The 12005-nt window shown below is 37.8% G+C and overlaps 1 protein-coding gene across 2 annotated transcripts in view; it reads left to right on the forward strand.

Annotated features, from left to right (window-relative positions):
• NME7 (NME/NM23 family member 7) overlaps nucleotides 1-11444 on the forward strand; it is a 105593-nt gene extending 94149 nt beyond the window's left edge. The window contains exons 12-13 of one of the 2 annotated variants that reach the window (XM_034412042.3): nucleotides 9874-10001; nucleotides 10437-11444. In XM_034412042.3, the coding sequence (XP_034267933.1) occupies nucleotides 9874-9963 (90 nt within the window). In that variant the 3' untranslated portion in view covers nucleotides 9964-10001; nucleotides 10437-11444. The remainder of the gene's footprint in view (nucleotides 1-9873; nucleotides 10002-10436) is intronic. The other variant, XM_034412033.2, reaches the window with a different exon arrangement.
• The last annotated feature ends 561 nt before the right edge of the window (nucleotides 11445-12005 follow it).

The following is a 12005-nucleotide window of genomic DNA, read 5'->3' on the forward strand; positions in this document are numbered from 1 at the left end:
CAATGAACAAATGTAGCACTATTTCTGCTTGCTTGTTAGACCCATATGATAAGTTGCTGGGACAAACCCCATGGGTCAGAAGGTTGTATTCCTTCATGAAGTATCTTGTGAAACCATATATAAACAACCCACTGTACTGCTAGCCTGCCAACTCGTTAACTTTATTACGGGACTCAGAATGTGAATTCTCTGTATGGATTTCTGGCTTTAGACCAGTGATTCCGGGATCGGAAATGAAACTGGAAATTAGAGAAAAGGTTCACCCAATCTGCTAGGTTGGTTAATTTGTGGTTGTGAGTGAATGAGAAATTTTAGCCAGGGGTGTTATTTGCTATGTAAACCAGGCAATTTGATTAATTCATAAATAATGTGATTCAGTTATGGAATGGGAAACATGGTGTTTCTGTGGTGGTTCTCATCTTTTCTCTGTAGCCAGATTGAGTCAGTCTTCATGGAATGGGAGCAGGACTAGTTTACAATTTGGAGATTATCTACTCACAGCTCCTACTGAAAGAGCAGGTGACAGCTATCCCATGGAAGGCCTTTGCAGAAATTCCTCTGCCAATTCCATCCATTAACTGGACTGTGAAGGCCTTAGGACAGTCATGCAGGCTTTGATCAGTGCATGTTTGTACTATTGCAATGCAGACTACATAGAGTTGCCCTTAAAGAAGCTGCAGCTTGTCCAGAATACATCATCACAGGCAATTATGGGCATACTGTGGTATACTTATGTAATGCCATTGCTTCATGAGCTACACTGGTTATCACTTATAAAAAGGACTTATATAAAGTCCTTCCTATCATGGGGCCTGGATATTTGAAGGACACACTGTCACTCTTCAGTAGTTTCTGTCCATCCTATACAATTGGGTAGAGTTGACATGCCTTATGTTCCATCAGTTAGAGAATGTCACCTGATGGGATCCAAAAAGCTGATTTTCTTTTGTTGCAGCACTTGCTCCAGAAATGATTTCCCCCCAGAGATCTATATAGTGCCTGCCATGATCTTATTTAAATGACCCTTTAAACCTGGCTCTTACTCCAGGCCTAGACTGGAGCTGGTGGTGAAAGTCTTGTGGTATGTTTGGTTTGGTAGTGCTGGCATTCTTGTATACTATTCAGAATCAAGATTGAGTTGGCTGTCTTAAAAATTAAACAGATAGGGACATTTTGACATATCATAAACAAAACTAAAAATACAGTCTGCTTTTCTGGTATTCCTGCACTGTACATGACAGCTAAGCATAATGAAATCTAATTGTAAAGTATAATGTCGTTTCAAAACAAAGAAAATACCATGGCAGTGATAAGCATATGCCCATTGCAGATAAAATACAAAGCATGAAAAGCATATGCATATAGTAAATTAAATGCTTGGAAAAATAAGTTTCTTCTCATATGCTGAAGTGCTATCAAAAAGGATTCCAAATTTAACTTGGAACTAAGGATTTATAATTTAAGTATGTAGCTGCTGAGAAGTCCTTTCTTTTCTTCCGACTTGTATGGGTAAAATAGCATATACTGTGTAGTTGTATGAAAAAGTAAGTACACCCTCTTTGAGTTCTATGGTTTTACATATCAGGACATAATAAAATCATCTGGACCTTAGCAGTTCTTAAAAGTAGGTAAATACAACCACATATTAACAACAACACATGACATATTACACCCAATCATCATTTATTTTACAAAAAGAAAGCCAAAATGGAGATGCCATGTGTGGAAAAACTAAGTACACCCTATGATTCCTTAGCTTGTAGAACCACCTTTAGCTGCAATAACTTGAAGTAATCATTTTCCGTATGACATTCTCAGTCTCTCACGTTGTTGTGGAGGAATTTGGCCCACAAGGATCAGAGAGCAGGACAAGAAACAATGGTTGGAAACTAATCAAAGAGAGAAGCAACCTGAAATTAAGGAGAAACTTCCTAACAGTGAAGACAATTAACCAGTGGAGCAGCTTGCCTCCAGAAATCATGGGCACTCCATCACTGGATGTTTCTAAGAAGAGTTTGGACAGTCACTTATCTTAATTGGTATAGGTTCTCCTGCTTGAGCAGGGGGCTGGACTAGAAGATCTCCAAGGTCCCTTCCAGCTTATTCTATTCTATTCTTTACAACATTGTTTCAGTTCATTTGAGGTTATTTCTTTATGCACAGCTCTGTTGAAGTCCCGCCACAGCATTTCAGTTGGGTTGAACTTTGACTGGGCCATTGCAACATCTTGATTCTTCTCTTTCTCAGCCATTCTGTTGTAGATTTGCTGGTGTGCTTGGGATCATTGTTCTATTGCATGACCCAATGTTGGCCAAGCATTAACCGTAAGACAGATGTCTTCACATTGACTCTAGAATACTTTGGTATACAGAGGAGTTCATGGTCGATTCAATGACTGCCCTGTGGCTGCAAAACAAGCCCAAATTATCACCCTTACATCACTGTGTCTAATGGTAGGTATGAGATTTTTGTGCTGCTGATATGCTCTGTTTGGTTTTCACTAAATGTGGCACAGTACATTATGGCAAAACATCTCCACCCTGGTCTTGTCTGTCCAAAGGACAGTGTTCCAAAAGTCATGTGATTTATTCAGATGCAACTAAGCCATGCTGCCATGTTCTTTTTAGAGAGAAGAGACTTTTTTCCTGGAAATCCTTCAAAAAAAAAAAAACCCATAGTGTTCGGTCTTTTTCTATTTGTACTGTTACGAACTTTTAACATTTAACATGCTGAGGACTGTAGAATCTGAGATTTCTTGGATTTTTTTGCAATTTTTCTGAGCATTGCATAGTCTGACCTTGGAATGAATTTGCTAGGACATTCACTCCTGGAAAGATCAGAACTGTCTTGAATGATTCCACTTGTAAATAATTTTCCTCACTGTAGAATGATGGAATTTAAATTGTTTGGAAATGGCCTTATAACCCTTCCCAGATTGATGGCCAGCAACAATGGCTTCTCTAAGATTATTGCTGAATGAAGGCTTTGGCATTGTGTTAACACACACCTCAATGTTGGAGACCAGCAAACTCCTAAAACTTCGGCTTTTATACAGGTAGTCACACTTGCTGATGATCAATTGATCAAGGTCACTTGATTAGCAGCATCTGGATCAGGGGTGGGTTCTTCTTACCTTTACTACCGGTTTGCAACGGGGCTGCATGCAGATGCATTTTGATGATGTCGGGGTCGGTGGGCGGAACCTCCTTGGCTCCTCTATAGAACCGGTGTGAACCGGGGGCAACCCACCACTGATCTGGATGCTACGAAGCGTCTTCATACCTATGGAAGTAGTATGGGTATACTTAATTTTTCACTCATGGATTCTTCATCTTTCTTTCTGTAAAATAAATGATGACATAGTGTAATATGTGTTGTTCATCTGTGGTTCTATTTACCTACTTTTAAGAACTGCTAAGGACGAGCTGATTTTTACTATGTCCTGATACGTAAAACCATAGAACTCAAAGAGGGTGTACTTACTTTTTCACATGACTGTATGCCAATGTTTGCTGCATTAAAATTAATCCTGCTAACTAATATTTCTTGTTGACAATTGATAACTGGCCAGTTTCTTTAAAAGAGAAAAAGCAAACTTCAATGTAATAGGTTTTTCAACTAAAGAACAATAAAAATAAGCGGAAATTGAAACATGCCCTGCTAATCCTTCGTTTATACTGAACAAAAGCTACAGCAAGTGGAACTCCATGCTATAATAGGATTTTTTCCTTCTTCGTGTACCCTTAAAATCTACTCTAGGGACCTTGGGAATCCCCCACAAAGCAGCTCTTTGAATATATGGGTAGTTGTTAAAGATCTGTATTTCTGGACTTTATAAGACCCAAAACATTTTTATTTTTATTTTCCTGTGGCTGGTTGGAAGGGACACTAGCATATATCGTTAAGAGCAGGCATTCTCAAACTACGGCCCGTGGGCTGGATACAGCCTACCAATGCAAAGAATCCAGCCCATGGAGTGGTGTGATTAAGCCCCGCCCCTCACAGTGGGCCTTATCTTCCAGTGAGCCAACTAGAAGGCCAACTGAAGGCCAGCTGAGGGGAGATCTCGCAGGTGCAGCCTTGAAAAGCAGCTCTGGGCTTGTAAAATACTACTTTAAATTAAAAGGTTTTTTCACAACCATGTGGACCAGGGCCAGTGTTTGAATAGGAGAGGGGGTGGTGCAGCTCTGGACTTGTAAAGTACTGCTTTAAATTAAAAGTCTTTGAAAACAATTTAAATAGGAGCTTAGGAAGGAGAAAGGCAAAAAAATGGACTGTTAAATTGGCCACGCCCACCCAGCCACATTTATTTATTTATTTATTTATTTATTTATTTATTTATTTATTTATTTATTTATTTATTTATTTATTTATTTATTTATTATATTTCTATACTGCCTTTCTCCCGTAGGACTCAAGGCGGTGTACAGTCAAGAAAAATATAGATACACAAACATCATAAAATTGCTAATTAAAATTATTATTATAACATAGTTTGGCCCAATTAAACATGACCACCTAGCCACGCCCACCCAGTCAGTTCGCCTCCCCCAACAGTCTGAGGGACCGTGAATCAGTCCCCTGTTTAAATAGTTTGAGGACCCTGATCAAGAGTTTGATGGCTTGGTTTGCCTTCCAGATATTACATAAGTAGACCAACAATCAATGTGCCTGGTCCTAAAAGACACATTGGATTCTTATTAAGTTGCATCAAGCAACTGGTTATAATACTATATTTGGGAGAGCAGGCAAAAGAACTGCAGTTTTGAATTCACACTGAAAACAATAGAGCTTTTTTATATGATATATATATAGAAAAGACATTATCTACAATACTGAAGTGAAAAAGAGTCACAAGTACAAATTCTAAATTAAAAGGCATCCTTAGCATCATGTGTAAAAGTTATTTAAACTAGGTTCTGTTATGGCTTTCTGGAAATCTGGGGGTGGGGGGAGGAGGAGGAAGTATGGTAGGTAAAGTGGATCCCCAATCCTTCTCCAGTTTCCTGCCCCTTTCCTGTGATCTGTCACTTCACAGTCTGGGACCAAAGGAAGACCAACAGTGGGTGAAAAAAGTTTCCAATCTCTTCTTCACTCATTCTGTCTCTACAGCTGGAATTCTACTCTTTGTTTGGCAACTATATTACAATTTGGTAAGAATTCTTACATTTAAAGAGAGATCCACTGGTTGGTTTTTCTCATTCAAGATGGAAACAGCATGAAAGTAGCTAATTGGAAAGAACGGTAGTGCTGGACCTTATTTTCACAGAGACAAGATGATCATATATCATAATAGAGTAATAAAGTAAGTAGTATAGTGGGGTATTGTTGATTGTAAGCACATTCCTAAGGATAGTTATTTTCCACTTCAGCCCAAGAAAAAAATGTCACTGGAGATGAAGAATTGAGAACCTGCAATGGAATAATACAGCCAAATCCCACTTCCCAGTTTTACTTTTCCAATTTCAAAGAATATCAGAATATTTATTCATATTTCTACTTTACTTTTCCATCCATAAGGAATCTACAAGTTCATCTACCAATAACCCCTTTTTAAAAAAAAAAAAAAAAAACACATCCTCACAAGGTGTTATAACTAAAAGAAAATATAATTCCACTCTTCAAAAACCTGAAATCTTTTTATATTAGAAGAGATCATTTATTTGTCCTCTGGTCTCCAGAGAATAGGACTCCGTTTAATAGGCCATAAGCCCTGGTGAATATAACAACACAAACGTTAGAAGAAATTTGATAATGATAGTACTATTATCTAATGGTACAGTGAGATCTCTTTTAGTTGAGGTCCAAGCAAAAGTTTGGTGAGTCATTTCTTGGGAATGTTCCAGCACTGTATTTTCTCTATGGACAGGACAGGAAATAGAATTAGCGCAAGGTCATCTCCAACTCTATGATTTTCTGGTTCTATGACTATCTTCCACACACCTCCAAATGTGCATTGAAGCCACATTTCAATATCTCACCTGCATTGTCACCAGACAGGTTGAAATGAACTTTCAATCACTTTAATTTCTAACAAAGTTAAAAGGCTGAGAGAACAGGCAGGGGACACAAGAGAATCAATTTGATTTCCAACTGGCTATTAAAAGAGAGTTCAAATATGATAATGAAATAATGTTTCTTTCCTGAACAATTGCAACTTTGGGAGTGCCTCCATTCCATACATATTACCTTAAAAAGTCTCATTAAAATTAAGTTGGGCTCCTGATAATTTCATAGACATATTCACATAGCTTTTTTTTTTTTTGCAACAATATATAAATACTTTTATTATTACCTTCTGGAATTCTTTTTTTAAATTTCCCAGTCTAATCTGCAGTTCTGCTGGGATTTCCTGGTGGCCTCCCATCTGATGGTAAAATAAGTCTGGTCCTATTTAGCTTCTGAAATCAAAAAAGATCAGCATGATATTGCCACACAAAATACAACCACCACCAACAGGAGCAGCAGCACTGAAAGAAAAAATATGCAAGCACCTTCCTCCAATTTCCAGTGTATGTTGTGTGTGTTTTTTGAATCATTTAAAGAAGACTAAAGCAGCTATTATACAGAGAAAAAGAGAGCATCTTGTGATGAAGCTGTTCCTGCTTTTCTGTTAAAAGGCTTTTACTTACTGTGATACTGAAGACATCATTTCTGTAACTAGGCATTTTTCACATTAGTTCCAAACCTGGTTACTGGTTGCTATGTTGATGCTCTGTACTTGGAGTGGAGGAGATGCAGGAAGAGAGCAATGCTTTTCCCAGGTCCAGAGGGTTAAGAAAGATTTTAACATCCTCCTTTAAACAGGGAAAATCAAACTAACTTTTTTTCTTTTTTGAGAGATTATGAAATTGATGAGGAATTCCCTACAAGGATTCATATTGTGCAAGGATTCACTTGATGAGCTTGTCTGTGTTTCTTCCCTGCATCCAGGAGGTTACGTCTGTGATAAACAGAACAAAGTTAATTGAAAATCCAACAAGCTTCGACATTGCAAAAAGGAACATACAAAAAAGTCCAACTTTGCTTTGGTTACAGATAAACTGGTGTTGAAGTCTGAAAAATGTTCATGAGAATAGACACGGATATAGCTGATCTGGGAGCAATGCAGATTGCATATGAAGGATTCCTAGTATCCACTAACACCAATTCTAATAACGACAACCAATTTTAAGCAAGTACTTGGATTCCATTAATGGGAGATGGCAACTAGGGTACCTACTTAAGAATGTAATAGATGATGGGCAATCTTGTTGTGAAGGATTATGCAGATACCTTTGAAGAAGAAATGGATGAAATATTAAGAGAAAAATGCCAGTTGTCCAAGGAAAAGGGAAGGCATAAGAAAGAAATTAAAAATAACCCTACCATGATTCTCTTTGATATAAGAAAGAAACTCTGGCAGGGTTTTAAGATTCCATGATTCATTGATTGACTGATTGATTATATGCTACCAAGTTGTTGTCAGGTTTTAAATGTAAGACAGAAGAGGAATATAAGCTGGGTGAGGAAGGATGTCAAATGTGAAACAAGTTACAAAAAAACAAGCAATGACTTCTGTGCTTCTTTCTAACCCCTAAATAATAGGACTTATCCAAGTCATGTGATGGGGGGAGCAAGTGGCTTAGAATGAAGAAGTTGGCAGCAATTTAAACTGTGTTTCACTATGTTTCACAGAGGAAAGCATTAGGGATTTTTTTTCTTTGCTGACTCCCAACTTGATCAGGTTCATTTGTTTTACTTGCTCTTTCTTTTTTACAAGTTACTTTCTGTACACCAAATCTGGTCCTGTTCAGTGTCCAGAGAATTTTCCTTCTGACAAGCAGCCAGCCAGAAAAACAGACAGCTAGGCAGGGTCCCAGACCCTTTACAGAATTTCTTTTAGGATTCTACTGAGTGGAAAGAATTAAAAGTAGGTTTATGGGGCAGGTCCCTATGCAAGGATAATTGCAAAGAGCAACAATCTGACTAATAGCTTTTCCATTGGAGAAATAAATAGAAAATGCACGGCAACTCTCTCTCTCTCTCATACACATACATGCATGCACATGGATACACAGAAACATACACTCAGTCTAGATCAGGGTTGAGTCTTGCATTTTTATTTTATTTATTTATGAAACCAAAGTACAACGAAACCTAGCATGAATACAGATAGTCCTTGACTTACAACAGTTCATTTAGTGACCATTCAAAGTTACAATAGCACTGAAAAAAGTGACATATGACCTTTTTCACACTTATGACCATTGCAGCAAGCCCATGGTCACATGATTTACATTTGAATGCTTGACAACCGACTCACGTTTATGACGGTTGCAATGTCCCCGAGTCATGTGATAGCCTTTTGCGACCTTCTGACAAGCAAAGTCAATGGGGAAACCAGATTCACTTAACAACCGTATTACTAATTTAACAACTGCAGTGATTCACTTAACAAATGTGGCAAGAAAAATTGTAAAATGGGACAAAACTCACTTAACAAATTTCTCTCTTAGCAACATAAATTCTGGACTCTGTTGTTGTCATCGTAAGTCGAGGACTACCTGTAAGTCATACAGCATGATTTGACCCATGTTGGACCTGAATAGCATTAGGCAACTTGCTGCCTTCCAGTTGTTTTTAATTAAAACCCCCACAATCCTTTACCATTAACTGGAGCTACTAGGAACTTCGGGAGGGCATCAAGTTGCTTTCCCCTGAATTAGAAGTAGGGCTATTTAAGTTCAAAGAGACTTATCTCTGAATGACATAACTTAATTTGTTTAACCATGCTTTGTTGACAAAGCCCAAATTGGCTGGATTATGCAATATGACAAGGCAAAACCAAATTAACCACATCATGGTTGAAACCAATCCATGAACTCAAGCAATTTATGTTCAGATGATTTTCTTTGGCCCTACAATGGGACTTAACATGGCATGTATGTGGCATAATCTATGGCTAGAGAGCACAGCTACTTTGCTGAAATTAATTAGATTGAGATTGATCTGGACTCTGGAATTCTTATTCATATTAGCTTGAATTCCATGACAGAAAGACAAGGTATACTTAAAATGCATTAAGAAAATGTCAACTTTCTTTTATTGGCAGAGAGATGCGGTGGTAGAAAATATTTCACAAGTTGCTGTCTATCCATTTGCAAGTACAGTATGAAAAGCTTAGAAGCATTGTCAGGGGAAAAAAAACCCTGGCACTGATTTAAATAACTATCCAAAGAATTGTGGCTTTGTTCTAAGGTCATTTCAGGAGATCAGTCATTTGAGGCCCTCCCCGTTCCCAGACATTAAAACTTGGTAATATATACAGTAGGGGTAAAATTTTCATAAATGTCATAATTTTTACAAATTGACAAAGTTACCGTACTTCTTTCACAAGTGGTGCTGTGCAGAAAGACTGCAGCTTTCAGCTTTAGCTGAACAATTACCTTCCATTCCTTTCATGGTATGTGAGTGGGTGAATGAATGTGGAATCTAAAAGGGGAAATTTAATGGCTGCGATGAAGATGAAAATGTATAGATTATACCCCACAGAATGGAATGGAATGGAATGGAATGGAATGGAATAGAATAGAATAGAATAGAATAGAATAGAATAGAATAGAATAGAATAGAATAGAATAGAATAGAATAGAATAGAATTTTATTGGGCAAGTGTGATTGGACACACAAGGAATTTGTCTTGGTGCATATGTTCTCAGTTTACATAAAAGAAAAGATATGTTCATCAAGAATCACAAGGTACAACACTTAATGATAGTCATAGGGTACAAATAAGCAATCAAATGGTTGAGGAATCTTTTTATTCCCTTTATAATATTATTATTTTTTAAAAAAAATCATTGGGAAATGCAATAGATTTTTAAATTACAGGTGCAGGTGACTAAGAAAAAGGACTCTGATCCCTGGGAAGGACAAGCAGCTATTAGCCATGCCCTGAATGGAAGAAACTGTGACGTGTAACTTTCCTGTCACAGGGTGTGTGGATGGGGACATGCAAGGTAAGCTGTACAGTAATAGACACGTAAATCAAAGCCGGGCAATATACCAAGAATCACTTTTTTTCACTAGCACTTGTTCTTTTGAATTGTGAAATACCGGCTAGGATGCTTGCAGATCAATTGTGGAAAATGCTGTCCATGTGCACAACCAATTGGACAAAATATTTTCACATTTTTCATTAGAGACAGCTTGTCCATGGATCACAGCAATGTTGAGATCAGTAAACGGCCTATTCTCATACTGGTGCTAAATCATAATTCTGCTTGCTTGATTTCAACTTAATATACGATGTGAATCTAGGCATGGCATGTTTTGTTTTTAAAGTATGGACTACAGTTTAACAGATTGTGCAAATCCAGGCAGTCATGTGCTTTGTTCAATAAGCTGTGGTTAAACAACTTATGACTTAGTGAGGGGTTCTCAATTTTTTTCAGGTCACTGAAGCAGTTATTATCAAGAGGCGAAGTTGTAAAAGTTGCCTGTATTGGAGTGAACATTTTCTTTGCAGTAATCTCACAGAACAGAACCCCATCAAATTCTTGCAGAATAGTTTGAGAAACCCTGTCTTAATACAAAGTGTGATTTGACTACTGACAATAGAATTGGATTATACACCCAACATATCATTTATTTAAAATGTTCTTCTGTACTACTCTTAACAATTACACTCAAAAGAAGCAAGACATATAATTAAATATGCAGTAGCAGAGAAGAAGTTGAACAAAATATCCCATAGCAGAGAAACAAACATTAAATCACATTAAAGGTCTATCTAGAGCAGGTGTGTCAAATTTGCATTGTCACGGCACCATCACGTGACGTATTGGGATTTTTTTCCCCACTTCGCTAAATGGGTGTGGGCGTGGCCAGTGTGTGACGCATCTGGCCCATGGGCCATGAATTTGACAGCCCTGATCTAGAGGAATAAAGCAATAACTCCTGGCAGCACAGGGAAATCTTAAAAGATAGGGATTTCTCAATGAGAAGAGTTCCATAATCCTGAGGTTGCACTAGCCAATTTACAAAGGAGATTAAAATATCCTATTTTCCATAATAGACAACTAAATCATCCATGAAGATCACATGCAAAACAGACTGCTACTAGGGTTGTCCGATTTTGATTTAATATTCATATAATTTGGAAATATAAGACATACAATCAATGTGATGTTGAACTATATACTGACAACTTGAAATTATTGATTTTTGAAGAATTTTGGAATTATCAGTGCTAAAGTCAGCACTATCTGCAGCAAACCTCTATGATGCCAGAATGATGCCATTAATACAATGGCATAAGACATGCAAAAGCCACTGTTATATATTTGTCTCGTAGCATCTGATGCACGTGTCACCATCTGTCCTCCATTATGGATGCATGGAATGTGGTTAAAAAGGTTGTTCTGCCTCAGTAGAAATAAATTGTTGTTTCACATTTAAAATCCTGGATGGAATTCTTGTTTTCATTCTTTGCCTACAAACTTATATTTTGCCAGTATAATGAAAAACCAGAATGAAAATTTTCATTATCCAATTGTTTCACTTGTTATCTACAATTCAGTTGCTGTTGTGTCCTACTCATCTTCTTCTTATTTTAATATTCTGTTTTATATTTTATAGTAATGTTTCTCATCTCTTATTCTATACATCATTGTAATATACTAACAATATTAAGAGCTCTTAGGCCCTTGGTTAGGACTAGAACTGTTAAGTTTTTAGCAGTCCCAAACTCTAAATCGAATTGAAGATTAAATCAACAACAACAACCACCACCACCACCACCACCACCACTGCCTATGGCCATGATGGCGAACCTATGGCACACGTTCCAGAGGTGGCACGCAGTGCCCTCTCTGATGGCACACGAACCGTCACCCCAGTTCAGCTCTGCTGCGCATGCACACACGCCTCACATCAGCCAGCTGGTCTTCGGGTCTCTACCGTGCATACATGGGGGGGCGGGGCGTGTGGGGGGGCATACGTGTATGCGTGGGGGGCAGGGC

This window comes from Pantherophis guttatus, chromosome 5, assembly GCF_059756535.1.
Source record: "Pantherophis guttatus breed Tessera chromosome 5, ASM5975653v1, whole genome shotgun sequence".
Lineage (NCBI taxonomy): Eukaryota > Metazoa > Chordata > Lepidosauria > Squamata > Colubridae > Pantherophis > Pantherophis guttatus.